The sequence below is a fragment of the Mercurialis annua genome, linkage group LG8 (assembly GCF_937616625.2).
Source record: "Mercurialis annua linkage group LG8, ddMerAnnu1.2, whole genome shotgun sequence".
NCBI classification, from domain to species: domain Eukaryota; kingdom Viridiplantae; phylum Streptophyta; class Magnoliopsida; order Malpighiales; family Euphorbiaceae; genus Mercurialis; species Mercurialis annua.
The window spans coordinates 38664349-38686446 of record NC_065577.1 but is presented as its reverse complement, the minus strand read 5'-3'; the positions used below and the strand labels follow the sequence as shown (position 1 = coordinate 38686446).

Sequence of the window (22098 nt, the reverse complement as noted above, 5' to 3'; positions counted from 1 at the left end):
CAGCGGATCTGGGACTCCGGATTCGCTCCGAAGCTATAGCTAGTAGATATCAATTCGAGTAACGGGATATGGTTTTTAGATATATTTTGTACCCTTAGACATATGGCCTTATGTCCCTTCTATAGTGTTCGCAGCGTGTTTCTTTCTTATACGATGTGGGATTTTATAGTTTCGGCGCTTTGCTTTCTTTTTATGTTTTATTCCATCATTAGTCTTCCACGAGTTCTTGCGATGACTAGGTATTTATGCCTAGTTATTCTCGTTGCAACTTCATATTTTCCCGTACCTTTTTATGGTTGTTATTTTCCGTATGTGTTCTTTTTCTGCTTCTTTTTTTGCTGGTGTTACCTTGTCTGCTTGTGTCTGGATGACTCCTGATTTTTCAGTGATTTGCTTTGTTTTCGCGGTTTGCTCCGCTCATTTTTGCAGCTTGTTTGGGTGTTTTTATATGTGAACAGAACCCAAACGAGCTTTATGTTTTCTTTTTTTATTTTTAGGTTCTCCCTATATTTTTGTAGATTGCTTGGGTTGCCTGGTTTTGTTTACCCAACCTAAACAGCTACAAAAATATTCAGGAAGTCTCCATTTTTTTGCATTTCTTTTTTTTGTGCGATTTTCTTCTTTCCTTCTCTTGTACTTATAGCGTTAGCGTCACAGATTGATAAGTTATAGCCTGCCATGTCTTTTCGAATCCCACTCTTTTTTCGAGCATCGTATTAGTGCCCGTGAATTTCCAACACTCCTTATAGAAAATTTATCAACGCTCCTGATAAAATTGTACGTATTAGTGCCGGTGAATTTCCAAGAGCAAGAAGCTGTTACGAGAAAACAGGTCACATCTCTTGAGATAGTCTACCCAGGCTCTAATAGTCGACGTCATTCTTTAATTTTGACATAAACTAACCGTCTTTTATTCTATTTGATTGTACATATATTTTTGATAGTTATTGGAAGGAATTATGTGAAAACACATTTAATTTTCGAAAAGAAATATTGGATTGGTCCACGTTCCTTACAATTTATTCGATTAACGGGTTTTCCCCCACAATTGAATATAAATTTTTGTAATTCTTTTATGTCTTCTAGGTCAATAGTAGGAGGCTCATTTTCCAGAGGAATATGGTCTTCTCGCTCCATGTTCATTACAGGTCTTTGAAGACTTTGATCGATCAGATTCTATGCAAACTTTTTTCTAAAGTAGAAGCTATTTTAAATCATATGAGAGAGCATATCGTTCCGACTTTTCCTTAATTAAAAATTTAGACGTAGATAAAAGTTGACAAAATATAATTTAAGAAAAATTTGGTATATAAAATATATTTTCAGAAATTTCAACAAATATTTTATATTTAGAAAGTCGTTTAACTATTTATTTTATACATATTTTTGGTCCTTTAAACGACGGCATTTTTTTTATAATTTCATCAATAAAAAGACCATAATTGTACAAAATAAATACAAATCACATAATTTCCATTTTTTTTATTAATTTCTAATTATTGAAGTTAATTTAAAATATATAATTACCAATCACAGTACCATATATAATATCAAACAAAATAAAATTATAACTATACATGATTCAAATATAATAAATTACTCGATAAATGTATTTGAAAGCTTGGTTTAATGGCCAAATAATTCAATGTGCATTAGGTCCGGAGTTTGACCCCAATTTCATCAGACTGTGGTTTGTCTGTTTTTTAAAAATTCATATTAATTTCCGCTAATTTCCGCTACCAACTAACTTAAAGTAGGTCTATTTTTAATAAAAAGAAAAAACATTCAATAAATAAAATATCTGTTTATATAAAACATATAAGGCAATTTCCATATTAGCCCTTACAAAACTCAAAATTTCCAAATCTAAATCCAAATCTAAATCCATTTTTCAATTTGTCCTATTTTAGAACATGACTGACAATCTTACTCCCCCACTCATAAAACAAAAACAAACAAAAAAGAAAAAAAGAAAAAAAAAGTTTGATTTTAGCGGCTGCCAGCTAATACAGACCCCCAAGAAACTCATAAATCTACGCTCATACTTACAGCTAATAACACTAATCTCAATCTCAATCTTAATTTTAATTTTAATTATTATCCCCAATTTTCGATTCAAATGTGGAACCCTAATTTAATTTGAAATCTGAATTTCCTGTTACGGATTCGTTACAATTTTAATGTCTTCGACGTTCAGTTCGTCCCGGAATAGTCCGGGAAGTTCGAGGTTACAGCTTCATTCCGCCGTCGGTGGTGCGTCTAGGTTAAGATCTTCGTCGTTAAGGAAACCGCCGGAGCCACTGCGGCGTGCAATCGCCGATTGTCTCTCGTCTTCTTCTGCTACTACTGCCGCTGTTGCCGGTTCGCATGCGTCATCTTCTTCTGCTAGTGTTACTGAAGCTTCTAGAACTCTTCGGGTTAGTTGTAGTGTGGAAATTTGTCCGAATTTTAATTCGATCTTTTTAATTTGAATGTTTGAGATTTTTTTAGGCTTAGTTTATCATATGAGCAACGTGAGTGAACTCTTTTTAGGCTGGTTTTGTTTTAATCTCATCATACCAATTAGCACATAAACTGGATTCTATACAACACAACCGTTGCGCAATGTCATTCGTGAAAAAAAAAAAGCGGAATATTTAATGATAAAAAAGTACTCCCTCCGTCCCGTTTATGAAGGGACAAATGACTTTTTCACATATATTAAGAAAGCATTAACTACTATAGTATTTTCTTATTTTACCCCTATTTATGATAGTGTTGTATTTTGTATATAGACTAATAATCATTAATTATGGAAAGAGAAAAAGGGTTGAAAAAGGAAAATTCATATAAATTGGCATAAAAAACACGATATGACCTTTTTAAGTGGGACAAATAAAAATGGGATATGTCCCTTCTTAAATGGGACGGAGGTTCAGAATTCTCTATCACAAATGATAATTGGCTTGTTGTAACTTGTAATTATGACATGGAGCAATAGTTGCGTAAGATAAACTCTCCACATACAATATGCTGTAATTGTCATATGATTTACATGGAATATAATTTTGAATCTTGAAGTGGAAAATGGCAGGATTATTTGGCTTCACCTGCAACAACTGACTTGGCATATTCTGTGATTTTAGAGCATACAACTGCCGAAAGGGACCGCAGGTAAATGTAATATTTCTATTCATGCGGTGTTCTTCTGGATTTAGAATATGTTGTGCAAAATCATCGTATAATGCTTGTGTCTTCAATTTCTGTATTCCATGCTCTGGTATTGTACTAGAAACAGTTTTGTTTTCTTAGTTTTTACTCGATTTCAATTGGTGAGTGGAGTCATAACAATGAATGACGTTGTAGTCTCATCCCGTAGTATGAATTGGATTAAATAGGAGAATTGGATACCATAAACATCTTGTAGGAAAGGGCACTGTTAACAGTTTTTTCCATTAGAGCATTGATGCTGCTTTATTTTGTGCGCATGATAGGATATGAGAAATGTATAATCAGGATAACACAAGATGGAGCTATTTAGTCTAATGGCTTTTCTTTTTAGCTGGATATGGCAGTTGGAGAGAGCAGTCGGTTTCCAGTTTTGTTCTATTTTGCACTTTTATTAATTTAAATTTCCCAATAGTCGATGTTCAACAGACTAAAGCATTTAGATAAAAGAGCATTAGAATGACATCCAACTTAAAAAATCACATCAAGACTGAAAACTTTAAGTCACTCCATGATTAGTTGAAGATAGTTAGTATTCTGTCATGCATTTTAGGTGGTCCACATCCTTACAAAATTAAAATTCGGAAAGTTTCAATTTCAAGCAAAATGGAGGGTTATGTGCAGAAGGTTTTAGAACCCATCAACCTACTTATTAATCTCATATTTCCAAAATATTTTTATTATTCAACTTCTCAGATTTCACTAAAAAGGTTTTGGGAAATATAAAATTAATGTAGTAATAATGTCGAACTTAATGGATGTACAGTTACACAGAGACATTAGTTTGATGCTGCGCGAGTATAATAACCTTAACTATGGATATGATTCCCTTAGAAGATAAGCTCTTGTGTTACCCATAATATATATATATATGCCAATCGATATTATATATTTCTTGCATTAGTTTGTATTTTGTTATACCGCTAACTTTGGGTTTACTTTCTACCTTGTACATCACTTCTGTTTTTTTCTGTGCATATTAGCACAATTGTTGTTATAGCGTTTTAGTCTTTTCTCCTAATACGGATTCTTTTTGCACCAGTCCAGCTGTTGTTGCAAGGTGTGTGGCACTTTTGAAGCGGTTCCTTTTACGGTATGCCATTTTGCTTTAACTTGTCTTACCTGTTTGATTGTTTTGTACAAAGTAAACCTTCATCTATATTGCAATTAATACATGGTAAAAATTGTATCCTTTCATCTTTTAGATGGCTCATTTTAAATTTTCTGTCTTTCCTAAATGCTACCTGCATATGTTTATGCTTATCCATATCAGGAGTTCACATATTTAAAGCTTTTATTAAAAAGACAACTGTAAGACATTCACTTTCCCGTGTATCAGGATCATTATTTAAAATAGCAATAAGAGCCTAGTAATATATTAGCTATAAAACCTTTTTATGAAGAGTCCCTTTAAATTTCATAAGCTGAGGAAGAAGGAATGAGCTAGATAAAAGTAAGCAGAGTTTGAAAAACAAAAGGAAACTGAGTTATCCATGAACCACCTGTAATGTATCAACATGCAAAATCCATTATAGAACGGGTGATAGGTGTCATATCAACTGCTATTTGAAACTTTAATTTGGACTAAAAGTTGAGATGTTTGACAGTTTGAGTAAAATATGTACCATTAATGTCATTTTATTATTGTTTTAGGATGTTCCAAGAGGTTTCTGAGTTGGCTAATTTTGGCATGATACTTAAAACCATTGTTCTTGCTTTAAATGGGATTTGATAATTGCATTTTGAATACAACATTTTCAATATTTGACGTATGGTTTATTCTGTCAAATTTAATCATAACCATGGTTATCTAAGTCACGCCTATATCTTTGCTTTTGTTGGAGCAGTGTAAAACAGAAAGTTCATTCAAAAAATTCTCCTGTTTCCTCTAGGGATTTAGAATAGGTAAAATTAGACCCTATTGCATTTAGATAGAAATTTTTCCACTCCCGTTTTGCTCTCAAGCTTCTGTTACTCGATAAGCACAAAGTCAACCTGTAATGCTGAATATGCATACATAGACAATGAGTAAAGTTTGCTCTTGCACCCAGTGAGCTACTTGTGTAACTAGGAACCAAGAATTAAACTCCTGATAGTGGTAATACGCTTCCCTTGCGTTGGACTGGCAACTGGTCATAATATGTCATATTTTTGTATTTTTGTCTTGACATTTTCCCACCACAAAATGCATCTTCTTGAGCTGCTAGCAACTAAATGAAAACATATTAACTGCATTTTAGTATGTTTCTGCAAAATCTGAAAAGGAGGCATATGATCTACCTTATAATAAATTGGTGTTTAATGACTTGTTGGTGTAACTTTGATGAAATTTGAGTTCCACTAGTAAAGGATCTCCGGCACTGTCCTTTATGCATCGAGTAGTCGATTGGTATCGTTTATGATTGTATTGCTTCTTCTTGTGCTGCAGATATAAACCTAGTGAGGAAACATTACTTCAGATTGATCGTTTTTGTGTGTGCACAATTGCTGAGTGTGATACAATCCCAAACCGACAGTTAATACCTTGGTCAAGATCGCCGAACCAACAGTCTATTGCATTAACAACTTCTACAACTGCTTCCCCTTCTTTGCCTGTATCCAGTTTTGCCTCTGGGGCACTTGTAAAGTCATTAAACTATGTGCGCTCTCTAGTGTCGAAACATGTTCCAAGAAGGTCATTCCAACCAGCTGCATTTGCTGGAGCCCCTTCTGCATTAAGACAGCCTCTTCCATCGCTGTCATCTTTGTTGAGTAGATCCTTTAATTCTCAACTTAGTCCTGCAAATGGGGGAGACTCTTCAGAGAAAAAAGATGCAACCGTGTTACCTGTTTCAAAGTTATCAAATATCGACAAAATTGATAAACGAGAAGACCTGGATTATATTGCAGTTGATGTTTTGAAGTGGCGTTGGGTGGGAGAACATCCATTGTCATATTTCACAGCTGAAAAGTAATTGCATCTAAATATGCTTATTTATCTTTCACTTTTGTACTTTCTATTGCTTAATTTACATGCTGTATAAAGAGCCTAGCTGAATATATGTGATGTTATCAAATGCAGTGGTCGTATGGTGGACCTTCAAGACGTGAGATCACATAATTTCCTAGAACTAGGGGCTGCAGCTCTACTTGTTGGAGACATGGAGGCCAAAATGAAAGGACAGCCTTGGAAATACTTTGGGACAGCTGACATGCCTTATCTTGATCAATTATTGCAGCCCTCTTCATTTACATCAATTACTAATTCTGCCTCGTCTCGTCCTCATTTAAACGCAGTAACAGCATCTAAACGCAGTAAGGCAGGACCTCAGCAAATTTGGTATGTTTTTCTTTTTGACGTAATTTTTTTTTTGCAGTGGTTGGACAAACTTATATTTTTGTAAAAGAGTTTGTAGAATAGAGTAAGTTTATAGAGCTTGGTTGGAGTGGTTTACCCTATACGGTGGGGCCATACTCTATTATAGAGTTGGTTGGAGATGCCCTTTCTAAATACTTAGTTTTACCCGCCAGTTAGAGGGAACTTGATCGAGATTACTTGTAGTGGAGCTCATTTGTATAATTTATTAGCATCACACTAGACATATGCACTTTATATAGATATGCATTTACAGCACACAACTATAGACCACAGACTGATTCTGAAGCTTAGAAATTAGAGTTGGAGAAAATACATGGAAAATTTCATTTAGTATTTGCTAATCAGTTTTAAGCAATAAGAACAATAGTCAAGATGACTGAATAAAGAGCTAATGTATCATGCCATATGTATGGTGAAAGTGGAGTTATTCTCAAATGCCATATCATGATGATTCCTGTGTTCCAATTTATGCAGTTCGGTTATGATCTAACTTATGCTAAATGTTGACTATATATCTGAAAGTGCTGATTTCCATTTTGCAGGGAAGACTCTCCTGCAAGCACATTTCGCCCACGCACTCGACCACTTTTCCAGTATCGTCATTACAGGTACAAAATGGGAGAACCTTTGAGTTCTGCTCCTTTTGGATTTAGATACATGGCTAATGAATTTGACCTGCTATTTCAATTGATTATTTATTTAACTTAGTGAATGAGGGAGGTATTAATATTTTTGTGTTGTTTCTTTTAATGAGGAATAGAATCAAATCATTATTTCTCAACAGTTCTTTCCCCTGTTACTCATCCTTTTGCATTTTTATTAATTGTGATTCAGTGAACAGCAACCGTTACGATTAAATCCTGCTGAGGTATGCGAGGTTATTGCTGCAGTAAGCTCAGAGACAAATTCTGCGAGTGCTAATAATTTCACTGTATCATCTAGATTAATTAACAACAGTGGAAAGCCATCAATGGATGTGGCTGTGAGCGTCCTTATTAAGCTTGTTATTGACATGTAAGTTTTGTATAGATATGTTCTATTATTACTTCCTATTGTCGTATAATATATTCTCAAATTGGTGCTGCATTTTGAATTTTTTCTTTGTGCATACTCACGTTGTTTACTGTTTCAGTGATTTAATATGTAGGTTACTGTGCTATTCATTTGATTATCACCTCTATCAATCATGATTGCATGTCGTCATAATTTTCACCTATTCACTTGCCTTGTTTGATCCTTTCTTGAGACCATAGTTGTTTGAAAAGCCATGCATTGTGTGTAAATTGTGACATGACAAAGGAACTTGGCTTGCAACTATCTGAAGTCTATTATAAATTAATTAGTTTGAGCATGTATATATTATTAATGACAAGTCAATGTGATTATATAGGCTTAAAAACCAGAAAGATTTTGGAGTCGGCAATTTAATGTTTTGGAATGAAATGGTTCCATCATAACAGGTACAAAAGCACAATTGTAATGGGCTAATTGCTAATTGTAAAAATTGTGGTTGGGGCATATTCTTGACAGTAAGAATTGCATGCTCGAGTCTATAGACCACCGTTCATTGGATAGAGTGCCTAACTTGAATTTTTGTTGCAACTATTTCTATGTTCAACAAGTTAATATTGATCAATTTCAACATGATAATCTATTTTATTTGTGTCCTTGACCTATTGCTGATTTTTTAGTGGCTTGATGAGATGGATTTTTGGAATTTCTTGTAACTGGTACTAACTGATGTGCTATTCATGGTAATTAAGTTGTCAAAAACCTAATCTTATTTGAGGCAAGAAGCATTAAAGATTGAAAATAACTCATAGTTAGCATAATATTACTATGGGTTATTTCTATGCCTACAAGTGAAAAAATAAGTACAAGATCAATAAGTTTTGATGCACCTATTCTTGTTCATCCATCTTTTTATTGGTCAATAGATTCATTTTCTCATTTTCCTTCTTACTGTTACATGAATTGCTCATGGAAGGTCCATAAACAAATTTTCTTTGTAGGTATGTGTTGGACTCTGGGACTGCTGCTCCTCTCACTCTATCCATGCTTGAGGTGCTGCATCAATTAAATTTGGGATTTTTGAGTTCAGGTGGTCAGAACTTCTAATGTTTTTTTTGCTATTATCTTTCAGGAAATGCTTAGTTCTCCAAAAGCAGCTTGCAGGGTTCGTGCTTTTGATTTGATTCTGAACCTTGGGGTCCATGGTCAATTATTGGAACCGATGCGCGTGGATGATACTTCTACAATTGAAGAAGATTATTTACAAGAGCCATTTACTAATGTTGATGAGCAACTCGCCGCACAGGGCAATAGCAAGGAAAATTCTGTTAATGATCTGCGTAATTTGTCAGCTATTGATAGCTTTGAATCTTGGATTTTGAACATTCTATACAAAATACTTCTATTTCTTGTCCAGGTATGGTTTCCGTTAGTATCATTTTATTGGCTACCTTGACTTGTTTTTACATAATTCAACATGATGCCTTTGGTCTTTTTATTAATTTTTTTTAACTAAAAGATGTATAATTCCTGAACTATGACATTCAGAGTGATACTATTCTGATGGTAGGCATTAATAGAGTACTAATTATCCTGCTGAAGAATAGCGGGTGAGAAAGTGAATAAGAATACAGGAAATTAGTTGGGGAATACAAATGATTTTGCTCAAAAATTCAGAAACACAAGTATTTCACCAAGTAGATGATATAACAGGATGTCATCTTTAAGCTATTTCGGCTGATAATATGCAATATTGATTGTTCTCATTATACATTACCATCTGAAATCCGAGTTCATCGTGTTTTTTTTTGCAGACAGAAGAGGATGAAGAATCTGTTTGGGCTTCTGCTTTGAGCTGTTTACTTTATTTTGTTTGTGATAGAGGAAAAATACTGAGAAACCGAATAGAAGGCCTTGACATAAGGGTAAGTTGGTATTTCCATGCTATCTTTACTGCTTCACAGTATGCTCGCCATTGCAACCTCTGTTGCTGTCCTATTATGATGTTCTTTGTAGTGCAAACTGTTGAATTAGTCTGTGTTTGTCAGAACCTTTCTTATGTTAGCTTGGGTGTGGCTCTGAGTTGCCATTTTCTTGACTTTTCAACTTACGGGTACCATCATGGGATTGACATACTCATTAGCAGTTGATTTATGCTGCTCTAATTTGCTAGATAACTTCCTTTTTGATCGATCTAAATTATCTTTTTATGTGCAAGTCTATTAGATAAGAGATTAATGTATATGATGTGAACAATAGGATGTTATGGGATCTTCATTCTTAATCATGTTTCCCATGCCTTAGCAATATAAATGTGTTTTTGGTTAGGGATTCTACCTCACCTTTGATGTTTCTCCACAAACCATTTTGTGTTAAGTAAATAGAAATTTGTCATTTGGGGGTGAGCTGGTTTGGAGGGAACTTCTTCTTCTAAATATGACAGGAACCATAAACATGGATAATAGAGTTTGTAAGGTGGACATGCCTTTCCCATCTCCAACCCATTTTATCTTCTGTAAAATTCACATCAATAATAGAATTTACAATTTGGGTTGCCTGTTTATATGACTGTGACCAGTGAAATCTGTTAATTTTATTAACTGTCAGTTTTTGTTTATCTAAGAACTTTTTCCTGAGATAATTTTCATCAGAGATTGCCATCCATTTTCAGGTAGTTAAGACACTTATTGAGGTTGGCAGGAAGAATTCCTGGGCTGAGTTAGTTCATAGCAACCTTATTTGCATGCTAACGAATATGTTCTATCAAGTGCGTGATGGGCCCACTCTGGATGTATCAAATGCCCAAGTTTTTCTCAAAGATCAGATTGACCTGATTGGAGGAATTGATTTTATTTTCTATGAGGTACATGAATTATCTTTTACAACTTGGAATAAATTACTCTGTAGTCAACCTTTTATAGACTAAATAGTAGTAATGAGCTCATCTACATCTAAATAAGTTATTATGCCTTACAGTATTCACTTTCTGCCTTGAGAGAAGACAGGAGAAATCTATTTGTGGTTCTTTCGGATTATGTAATGCATCTAATAAATGAATCATGCATAGCTGCTGGAGTTTCTGAGTATAGTGATGATGAGATTCAACCTATATCGGCCTTGCTTTCTCTTGCTGATGCACCTGAAGCTTTTTATATTTCTGTTAAACTTGGGATTGAAGGCATTGGAGAGCTTTTGAGAAGATCCATTTCTGCTGCATTGTCAAGATATTCTAGTAATGAACGACTAAATATGGTAAGCCCAATACAGTTTATGCGATTCCAAGGGTGTTCATATTAAAAAGGGAGCCATTTTCTGACTTTGGAACTTTAGGCATGCACTATAGTTTTATTTGCTTTTTATTGTAGTAGCACTTGGTTGAATGATAATTTTCGTTGTTGAAAGTAATACCTTCAGTTGGTTAAAATCAAACGAGTAATCATTGATAGACTGGGGAAGTGTTTAATTCACATTGCTATTGTGGTAAAGGTGAATGAATTAATGATCTCCCAACTTTTTTTTCTTGTTTTGAGCAAGATGACCTCCCAGTTGATGCTGAGTGGAGGTGTAAAAGGATCCTAGTTACAGCTGGATTATCTTTGGTAATACTCATATGCTAGTTAAAAAAAAAATCGGAACTTGCAAAACTTTACTAATAAAGTTAATCCTACAGGCCACAAATATTAGTGTGAAGAAAAGTCCCTACACGGCTACACCATCAATGCCATCCTAACATTCACTGGGTCAATCTTATAGTAGCATATTAATCGTGAGTCAGTTTTGCTCCTTTTGAATTATATTTTTCGTGGGCCTAATGATTGAATCCAGATGCTGAACCAATATCCTACGTGGAGGCTAGTATTTGGCTATCTAATTGGAAAATTCATTAACCACATACAGTTTCCAAATGGCCATGTCCGCCGTAGACACGATTGGCACCATGGATTTAAAATTTTAGGGTCTTAGAACATAACCTCGCCAAACCTGTTAGTCCCATCTAATGCCTGGGATCTCAGCAATAGTTTACTAATTTAGGTTCCAAGTAATGCATCATTGGTCCAGGGGAAATTATTTATTTGTACCACTATGTGGTTAGCTAATGTAATGCTTATTGCATAAATTGAATTGTGAAACAATGTTATATTATTTATTATCAGTTCTTCTATTTCATGTGCAGAATTGCAGCCTTAATTATTGCCTTTCACCCAATGCTAGTCTATAATATATTAGTGTGATCTGTAAAGACGAATGCTTTACATGTGGAATCCATTTTAAATGGTTGTTTCAGTTGCAAATAAGTTTCTATTTGAACTTAAAATTACATACTCCTTGCTTAGTCCTTTGCTGTTTATTTTTTGCTTATTTCACTTTTCATTGTCTGGATTTTCTTCTGATGAGAATTAAATCAACATGATTGGTTGAAAATGTATTTCCTAAATTCATTTAATGACACCCACGTTGACATAACTATAAATGTGTGAGACCATTCATGTCCTTCCTTGCCTTTCATAACACACACACAATCATAGAGACAGCTTTTTCTTTGTTTGAATGGTTTATTCCTACGTGCTGCATCATCTGACAATCTCTTTCTTTCTTTCCATTCCTTTGGTAGATTTTTTAAATTGTAAATTAGTCTAAAATTGCTGAGCTACATTGTACCATTTCATATTGGATCATCTGCAATGAGATGTTTCTGTGACATATTGCTTTAGTAGAATTCTTTGCTCTACTGATTTCTAATCCAGTGTTCTTTTGCAGCTCTTGGAGAATATTACAGAGAAACTGGATGCAACAATTGGTTCTTTTACTCATGTAGACAAGGAATTCACCCATTTGATGCAGATAACTAAATCTTACAAGTCTCTGGAAAGCATTGAAAGTGCTGGTCTAAGAAATAGTGTTATCATAAAAGCGAAATTTGCATGGATCACTTTGCACTCTCTTCTTCATTCAGAAAGAATTGCTTATCGCCAGAATGGATATACCTGGTTAGGAGATTTGCTTATTGCCGAAATTAGTGATGGAAGGGATGCAAATATTTGGTCGAATATAATAGACTTGCAGAGTCAGATTGCCCATGCTGGTGTAAGTGATACTTCAGCTGATTCTGATGTTCCTCTGTCCATTTGGCTTATGTGCGGGCTCCTAAAGTCAAGACACTACCTCATCAGATGGGGTTTCCTATTTGTCCTAGAGAGGCTTCTAATGCGGTGTAAATTTCTGTTGGATGAAAATGAAATGCAACATATAAATGGCCGCAATGCTGGTCATCAACATGTGGATAACCGACTTGAGAAAGCAAATGCAGTGATAGACATTATGAGCAGGGCTTTGTCTTTGGTAGCTCAAATAAATGAAACAGACCGCATCAACATTTTGAAGGTATCTTTCATATACGATTAATCTGATCTGCTAAGTATGTTCAAGTTTCATAGGGAACTTTGAGATTATTGGTAAATTACCTGGACACAAGTGCACAAAATGTAATTACGCATTTTCATTGAAGATTTTATCAACTTAGGATAGTTCTCATGCTTAGCACTTGGCTATAAACTGGTTCTGCTTGATAAAATGGGAACTTTCTTTGTAATTTCTTTTTTGTCCTAAATTTCTGGAAGAATAGCATCATGTAATATGTCTGGTTAGGTGCATATTTATCATGGAAGCATCACCCCTTGCATTACTAAGGCTATTGCAAAATAAGTTTGATCAACTTTAATGATTGATCTTTTCAGTCTTTGTGGCTGTATTTACGGAAATCCATTTTAATTGATTGATTCAGTTGCAAATGTAGCTTTCTGCTTTTAGCCTTAAAATCTCGTGCAAATGCATGTTTTATTGAAAGGCTGTTAATGCGCATTCCCTGGTTTTCCTAAGCAGATGTGCGACATACTGTTCTCTCAGCTGTGCCTGAAAATTTTCCCGTCAACTATGAATCTATATGGGGAAAATACCCAACAGGGCAAAGCTTTTGGCGGCACGGATGAAGATAAAAAAATTGACGGTGCTGAGCATTCCTCTCAGCAAGAGAACAGTTCACATAATGAATTTCTAGAGGAAGCTGATGATAGATCAAACTGCAGCTTTAACAGTTCTTTTACGTGTGGCACAGCATCAATGGCTGCAATGCTTCTCCAAGGGAAGGCCATTGTCCCTATGCAATTGGTTGCACGTGTTCCTGCTGCATTATTCTACTGGCCTTTGATTCAACTAGCTGGTGCAGCAACAGATAATATTGCGCTTGGAGTTGCAGTTGGAAGCAAAGGGCGTGGAAACCTTCCTGGTGGTGCTTCAGATATTAGGGCGAGTCTTTTATTGCTTCTAATTGGTAAATGCACTGCTGATCCTTCTGCTTTTCAAGAAGTTGGCGGAGAAGAATTTTTTAGGTGATTTCTCTTACTCTACCCCTCAGGATGCTGTTGCTGAACCATTTCGTTAAGACGTGTTAAACAGATTCCACTTTTTTTACTGTGACAGGGAACTTTTAGATGATACAGATTCGAGGGTAGCATATTACTCTTCGGCGTTTCTTTTGAAGGCAAGATGTTTCTTTCTCTCTTAAGGGTGATAAACTGTTCGATTACTTGGATTTTGAATCTATGCTTACACATTTAAATCTGGGACTTTTCAGAGAATGATGACAGAAAACCCTGATGAGTACCAACACATGCTGCAGAATCTTGTTTTTAAAGCACAGCAGGTGAGACTTTATTCTACTGTTTTATAGAAGTTGCACATGTTTAATATGACAAGAATGGAAAAATATAAACAGTATGAGATTAAACTGCTATGGTGCAATTTTGCCCCATGCTCGTCTTTCTTTTACATACTCGTCTAGTTGTCTTGTCCAGATCGGACAATCGGCAGTTAGTTTTATGGCATTTTTTTATTGAGGTAACCGGGGGTGTGCATTGGTCGAGTACGTCGCTGAAATGGATTAACAAAACCGAATTACTTTAAATTTTGTTAACCGTAACCAAACCGAACCGAAATAATATTGTTAGTCCGATCGGCTATCTGGTTAACCGAATAACTGAATTTCACCAAACAATGCAGATTCTCAGAAATTAAAATTAAAACCAAGTAAACCGAAATAATATTCATGACCATGGGAATTTTTTTTTCTGAACAGAGAATTACTAAAATGATTTTCATTTTATTTCCCCAAGTGAAAAAGCAAACTTTTGAAAGAAAAAAACTGAATTCTGAGACTGGTCATTGATCAAGGTTTTGGTCTTTATCTAAAAGGTGTTACAGTTATGTGTTAAGAGAAAAGAAGAAAGAGTGATGAGGGGTGAAGGAGCACAGAGCGTTTTCATTACAATAAGGCTATGTTCCGTTCATGGAATGGAATAGTAGGAAATATTGGAATAGCTATTCTTTACTTTTTGAGAGGAGTATTTATTCCATAAAATTATGGAATAGCAATTCCATAAATAACTATTCTATGAACCAAAGCAAAGAATAGTCATTCCATGCGGAATAGCTGTTCTGTCCCGCACCTATTCCATAAACCACACATGGCCTAAGTGTAATTTGGTTGGTTTTGGATAAGCACATAGCATAAAACAAAGAATATAAGAGGGGAGTTTTGGGTTATGTGGCTTGAAAAGAAAGAAAAAGTTTCCAATTTTAGGGTTGTGTGTAACTTTAATACTAAATTATTAAAATACTTCAAAATTCTAAAAAAATTTACAAAAGTATCATGTTATATCTATGTGAATCTAAACAACGTTATTTTGAATTTCGGCTAATGCGGTTGATTCGGTTATTTTAGAAATTTTAAACTGAAAAACTTACCGAGCTGAATAAACCAAGTTTTCCAGAATTCTTAACCAATAAGTGAACCATATTAATCAAAAACTGAATCGAACTAAAATTTTGGTTTAGTTTGGTTGGGTAATTTAGTTATACCCAAATACTACACACCCCTAGAAGCATCTTAAGAAGGTTATGCTTTTAGTTTAATGTGAGCTACGTCTGATGGTAATCTGATTTAATATATTTCAAATTTATGAACATGAATAAACTTGTGAAATTAAACATAAGTAAAAGTGTTATTTATTTTTTCATGAATGTAAATTCATTTTAATCCTAGATGAGATTCATTGTTAGACTTGGTGAATGAGACCAAAAGTTCCCAGATTTTTTTCGAATTGAAAAAAAAAACATGATTGTCTTGATTTAATTTTATGCTTTCTATTCCTTATCTGCTTTATCTTGATTTAAAGTTCCTCAAAATAAAATATCTATGTAAATGTTTTGACATTAAATAACAAAATTGTAACACTAAATAAAAGTACATGCATAATTTGTTAATATTTTAAAAACATGAATTGCTTATAATTTTGTGGCTTAGTTTTTAACTTTATGGTCTTCTAGGAATTAGGTAATTATAATACACTGAACTCATCAATAAAATAGTGAGCTGATATATGCTACCAGAATGTTTATTAGCTTATTATTATATGATGCATTTATCCTTGAGTACTTCAATATGTTTTAGTTGTTGTGGTTTTGCATACGAGTCTTCATTAGAACAATTCCTAGTTATTGTGGGATGGCATTATTAAATTTTACTTACATGTTTACATGTCCTTTTGCCTTTGCAGAGCAATAATGAAAAACTATTGGAAAATCCATATCTTCAGATGCGCGGAATCCTTCAGCTATCAAATGATGGGCTATAATGCAGTGAGCCTTGTGGAATCATCTTACTCATCATCTTGGAGACTTGTTGATATTTATTGCTCCCTACATTTTTAACCTTACATCTCCATATTTAACCAAGTTTTGAAGACCCTCGGCTCGTTATAATTGTTTTTATAGGCAAACATAGAGCAGTTGTGACCAGTGGAAGTGTATCAACCAGACAACATTATTTATTTAAGCTGCGTTTGCTGTGTGATGAGCTGCCTCTGAGTTTTTCTTTTGCCTCAGAGTTTCCGGGAAATGGTGAGCTTGAAGCAGTCTTGTATGTCCTTAATCATTAACAACAACTAGAGGATTCTTAATAGTGAGTGGTACAGTGTTGTGCATTAAACGTTGAAGGTCTGATATTCTGAGGATTGAGACTGAAGCAGTTAAGCCAGTGTATGATATGTTGATGAAACTTGTTGGAGTTGATTCTGTTCATTGCTTCATTCATCCGTCATTTTCCTCTTTAATCTTGGCAGCTTCCGAGGTTCAGCAGTTCTTGAGGTACTCTCTCTCCGGTTCCGACTTCTATATTTTAAAAATTGAGGCTTTGTCTAATGCAATGGAGTAGTCTTAGAGCTTGCACCATAAACTTTATTAAGCTCTAATGTTCTCGTCATTTGCCTGTTATTAATGTGCTTATATTTTTTATGTGGATGCAGTAATTTTGCGGTATATCTCGATACATTTTCCGGGAAATGTCAAGAGAAGCCTTCTGTTGTTTGTACAGTGTCGTAATTCATCTTGACCTTTTGATTCCAACATTCTGCAAAATGACATTAATGCTGGCTTCTTTTTTGAACAGCCGCCTTCACACAATAAAACCTGTGAGTTTATTTTTTTAACTCGCTAAGGTTTATTCATTATTATGACAAGAGCACACCTCAAATTTTGTATGTTTAGTCAGTAGGAAATAGTGCTAGAAGCTTGCTTGAACTGCAAGGCTCTCCAATTCTTGTTTTTAGGGGAATTGTGTAGATGTCTATAAGTAAAGACATCTTTTGGAGTGCTGTTTAAAATGTTTTTTGGGATTGTATTGATTATTTATTTTGACAATGTAAATATATGCAAGTCCATTTTTTTGGTAGCAATTGCGATTGTTGTATAATGTGGTGAGGTTTTCGAACTTTTGAACATATCTGTAAGCTGATATGGATAAATAGAAAGTTTTGGTTGCAACTTCTGATTTTTCTATTAATTTGATGTTTACATTTATTAGTGAAATGATACCATGCTTAATTCGATGAAACTTGTTCAAAACAATTTTTTGTTATACTATTTGTTCAAGGTGTTTACTGTTTAGTTTAGCTAGTGGGGTGCCTATTGACTGGAAGGTGCGCAAACAAGAACCAAATTGAATGGCTGAATTGAATCGATAAATTCTTTTTGATGTAATTTAAATTTGAAATTAAAGAAACTGGTTCTGTTTTGAAAGTAAATATAGTTCAGTTCACCTTTATTACAAACTGAATTAATAATAAGTCAAATCGAGTTGATAAACTGATTGGTTTGATATAGTTAAATTCCTTATAAATTGATTTGGTTTGATAATTCAGTTTGATCTGAATCGAGTGCACCTGTACTTCTGTCCGCAATCCTTCCCCTACCAGGTCATGGCGTTTTCATTCCAGAATAAGGAAATTTTATGGTATTGAATCATCAACCTGAAGTTTTGGCTAAATTATTAGCATAAAGAATGAAGCATGTTATAGGGAAATATTTCAGTGATGCTTTTGCGGGGAAAACACGGCATCTTAAAGTTGGCATTACACGATTACTCCGTGATGCTCAGAAAAATAGAGTTTAAGGGGTCTGATCGAATCAAGTTGCCATTGCCAAGTTCGACTCGGACTCTAAAATTTGGAACTTGAAACTCGGTTTGAATTTGAACTTAGTATAAAAGAAATTAGAGTAAACTAACTAAATCTCAATTTGGCTTGTGAGCTTATCGACTTGGTGATTAACTCGAATTGCTTGAACACCAGCTCAACTTGGTTAAGCATGGCCGGCTGGCCAGCCTTACAAATCATATCTACATTTAGCTCGCACATTTAAGGTCAGCACAACATGAATAAGAAATCAAAAACCTTCAACTAGTCGATCATTTCTCCAATATGTTCATTCTATCACCACATATCCGATACTATTCTAACTACTCAAAAGCATATGTATATACATTCTTAGGCAAAATAACCAGTTAATAAATGCAGTGATTTTAAACTATTCTCAAAAACACTGTGCCTTGCTTGAGTTAGACTATGAATCTATGATGATGATTCTATCACTTTGCGTCTGTCAAAAATCATCGGAAGAGCTTTTTTAAATTAATTGCTTCAAGGCGGTATCTCTCCATATCAGCATTGAGATCTTCTGCAGTTGGTTTCTCACCAAGGTCCCTTCCTTGATCCCGGGTCTGTGTAAATTCTCGATCACATAAGCCACTGTGTCTCCAACCTCTAGCATCAATGTCTTCTCGACCACCATCACGGGACAATCTAAAAACATGTATAGTGAGGATAGAAAATAGATGGATTATACGTTAAGATGCTATAACAAATGCGAAAACAAAACATAAGAAAAAAATTGCAAAAATTCCCCTTCTAGATATTACAAACACAAAGAAGTTAATCATGGTACCTATTTAGTGTCCTAGAGTCAATCTAGTTATCAGGATAGAACAGATTAGTCATTTTACTTTGAAGTAAGAAGCTGAAAGTGAGGTGCCGCAAATGTTAAGAGGTTATACAGATAAAAAAATTGTGCTGGTGAATAGGAGGGGTGTTCAAAGGGTAATGCAGTTCGCAAGTGGAAATGTTAAAACTGATTGTTTTTTAAGAAAATAAAAACCAAACCGAATTTTGGGGATAAAATTTGGTTCAGTTCGGTTTGGTTTTTGGTTTTACCAAAATTGAAGTATAATCATTCTTTAAAAAAAAATTAAAAGATGTTGAATTTAAAAATCAAATCTAAGTCAAACTGTAATGTAACATAATAGCATTAAATAGTATTATTTTTTAGAAAAATATGATATATGTATATATATACACACGCTTGGTTTTTTAAGATTAAATACTGAACCGAATTTTTTAAGAAGATATAGTACATAAACCAAATCGACCATTTTCGTTACTGTTTGGCTCGATTTCGTTAATTCGGTACGGCGAACATCCCCACGATGGTGAATAATGAAAGGGCACTCAATTACCTATTGAATACAGTATCAACGGGTTCTGCCATGATGCCAGTTTCAGTTGAATGCAGAAGCAAATCACCTCCTACAAGTTCAAGTACCATTGGCTTGCCATCAAGTGGAAGGTTGTTGTATTTCTTTATAGCTGCGAGAGCATCTATTCGACGAGCAAATACAACTTCGGCTGTTCCCTGGGAAACAGAAGTTATGTAAATTATAGATATAATAGGCTAGCTAAACTTATTGAGGTCAAGGTAGAAGGCAAATCTAGGTAAATATACCTTTGATCTTCCACTTCTATCATAATGGATTGATTGACTTCTCAATTCACCAACATCAGAGAAAAGCAACTGCAAAGTGATTAACATACATTAATGACATATGCACAGTTTTTGGATCTGAAACCTGCATGATTTATTCAAAATAAGCCGGTGTATTTAACATTACAAAAGTGCATGCTTGAGAGTTTCCCTTTTATGAATATTGACATTTAACATAAGTCCTCTAGCAGGATAAAAAAATTATGTAGCATGTACATGTGCTGCCTTAAAGAGTCATTTATCTACTTTGTATTACAATGGCCAAAATAACAGTACTCTTCTAAACTGCACAATTCGACATTATTGTCGATTACCAATCACATTCACAACCTATGTTGTGCGGAAACGGAGATTGACATGGAAATGACAAAACAATTTTTTTCAAAATATTAGAAATAGAAATGTGTTAATAATAATAATATTGGGATCTATTTATAATTATTAGAAGAAAATTTATTTATACAAAAACATATTTTCATGCAATAAATTATTAAATATTTATGGAAATTAATGAAATTAATCATTTGAATATAATTACAATTTAAGTTCATAATATATAATAAAATGGATTATAGAGATTTTATTTTTAAAAGAAAAAAGAGTTTTTGTTTTTGAATTGCGCAGGTAAGTGCATAAAGTTTGTGGGAAATTAATTAACTTGTTTTGTTTCTTTTCTAATTTAAAAGTAACATTTTAGCTTTTATTTTTTTAGAAAACGGGTATCCAATTTTTATTATTTACAGAAACGGCTCCGAATCGTATCCAATGACTTCCTGAGAATATCGGAAACAAAAACGTTCCCGAAATGGAAAAATGCTGCTTTCTCAAGGCTTATTACTTAATGCTAGCTAGCTCTTCAAACTATATAATATGTACAAAACACAATTACAAACAATTCAGCACACTTCATTTTGAAATGACATAAAACCTTATAAGTATCACTGATAAGTTATAAAAGAAAACAGAGCCTTGTGAACAACAATGAAAACACAGAATTTGATCAAGCCAAAACCAAGTCTATGCAACCTACATAATATTCCTTTTTTTTTTATCAAAACCAAGTCTAATACTCAAGAAAAATTCAAATTCCTCAAAATACAATATAATGCATTATTTCAAAGCTAATAAAACAAAAAACCAAAAAAAATAACAAAAAAAGAATTAGATAGATAAAAATGACCTGAATATCAGTAGTAGATACAGCATAATGCAAGTTTGATATGTAAATCTTAGCTTCTGATTCCTCCTTAAACCCTCCTCCACTTCTGATCGGCATCATCGTCTACATTACAAATTCAAATCATCACTCACATGTAAGACAAACCCTAAATATTAGGGAAAAAACGAAATGATTTTTGGAAGTAAAGATTATAAGCTTACACTAGCTCGCATTGGGTAAGGGCTCGGTCTGGTTTGTTCACGGTTAACAAACCGGCGAACACAGTGATCACCCGGTTCAGAACTCAATACGGCGTCCCTCGTTACGGTGGTTCCGGCTCCGGTGCCGGTGAGGCCTCTGTCGGAACGTATTTTTGCTTTGTTTTTGTTGATTATGTCATCTAGAGACAAGTCTAGATTAGAGCTTTTCATTTCTATTTTCTTCATAACAATTAAATTTTGAAATTTTTGGGAATTTGTGAGGAAATTTGTAGAGCAGAGTGAGAGAGTGTAGTACTGGTAATGCAACGTAGCAAGCAAGCTTTTTGAAGAAGACTGACACGGACAAGAAATGAATGTTTTGTTCTTTTTTGGGAAAGAAAAATATACCATTTTGGTGCCTAAAATTTTCAGTTTTTGTTGTTTTACTTTTAGGTGTATACTAACTATGATAAAAGAGTTATATACATTCAAATACGTCAAATTTCATTAAGTAGGATTCGAAACAGTTATGTTTATTAAAAATCGGAAAATTTAAAAATTAGACCCGATGACCTAAGAAAATAGTCTTTTAATGTTTTATATGTAAGAAAAGAATAATTATATCTAAGATATTTTATACTTTATCAATATATATACTAGCTCCAAATATTACACTCATACCAAATATGTTTTACTCTACAATAAACTGATGAAACATCATTTGGCGTAAAAAAATAACTCAGGTATACATGTTAAGAAAAGTTATGTATTTATAAAGTTTAAACACTAATTTACACTCATTTACTTTATCAAATAATACACTAACTTAATTATCATAATAATTATCTGGCAAACCAAATCTGAGAGTTTTAAGCTTCCTATGTGTTCGCCTGGAAATATTCCGGACTCGAATCTTTGAATTTATAGTCGGGATCGGTTTGAGGTTTGATGCTTTA

The 22098-nt window shown here is 34.0% G+C and overlaps 2 protein-coding genes across 2 annotated transcripts; one reads left to right on the top strand and one right to left on the bottom strand.

Moving 5' to 3' along the window:
- The first annotated feature begins 1921 nt into the window (after window positions 1–1921).
- LOC126659737 (uncharacterized) lies at window positions 1922–17452 on the top strand. The gene is made up of 18 exons (XM_050353068.2): window positions 1922–2417; window positions 3074–3153; window positions 4250–4300; window positions 5636–6157; window positions 6269–6526; window positions 7108–7173; window positions 7400–7579; window positions 8578–8629; window positions 8709–8993; window positions 9391–9501; window positions 10248–10439; window positions 10553–10828; window positions 12335–12958; window positions 13457–13962; window positions 14054–14114; window positions 14208–14276; window positions 16189–16777; window positions 16936–17452. The coding sequence occupies exons 1-17, from the start codon at window positions 2181–2183 to the stop codon at window positions 16264–16266; spliced, it is 3648 nt and encodes a 1215-aa protein (XP_050209025.1). The 5' UTR covers window positions 1922–2180; the 3' UTR covers window positions 16267–16777; window positions 16936–17452.
- Window positions 17453–18343: 891 nt separating this feature from the next.
- Window positions 18344–21553, bottom strand: LOC126659738 (THO complex subunit 4A-like). The gene is made up of 5 exons (XM_050353069.2): window positions 21164–21553; window positions 20964–21065; window positions 19745–19813; window positions 19479–19654; window positions 18344–18768 (listed from the first exon to the last, which is right to left on the bottom strand). The coding sequence occupies exons 1-5, from the start codon at window positions 21551–21553 to the stop codon at window positions 18576–18578; spliced, it is 930 nt and encodes a 309-aa protein (XP_050209026.2). The 3' UTR covers window positions 18344–18575.
- Between the last annotated feature and the right edge of the window lie 545 nt (window positions 21554–22098).

Excerpts from the sequence above, each read along its gene's own strand:
- LOC126659737 (XM_050353068.2), top strand. The coding sequence starts at position 2,181 with ATGTCTTCGACGTTCAGTTCGTCCCGGAATAGTCCGGGAAGTTCGAGG. Across the intron at positions 3,154-4,249 it reads ACTGCCGAAAGGGACCGCAG|TCCAGCTGTTGTTGCAAGGT; the intron begins GTAAATGTAATA and ends TTTTTGCACCAG. Across the intron at positions 10,440-10,552 it reads TTGATTTTATTTTCTATGAG|TATTCACTTTCTGCCTTGAG; the intron begins GTACATGAATTA and ends TATGCCTTACAG.
- LOC126659738 (XM_050353069.2), bottom strand. The coding sequence starts at position 21,553 with ATGGTATATTTTTCTTTCCCAAAAAAGAACAAAACATTCATTTCTTGT. Across the intron at positions 21,066-21,163 it reads CTTACCCAATGCGAGCTAGT|ACGATGATGCCGATCAGAAG; the intron begins GTAAGCTTATAA and ends TTTGTAATGTAG. Across the intron at positions 18,769-19,478 it reads GTTGATACTGTATTCAATAG|ATTGTCCCGTGATGGTGGTC; the intron begins GTAATTGAGTGC and ends ACATGTTTTTAG.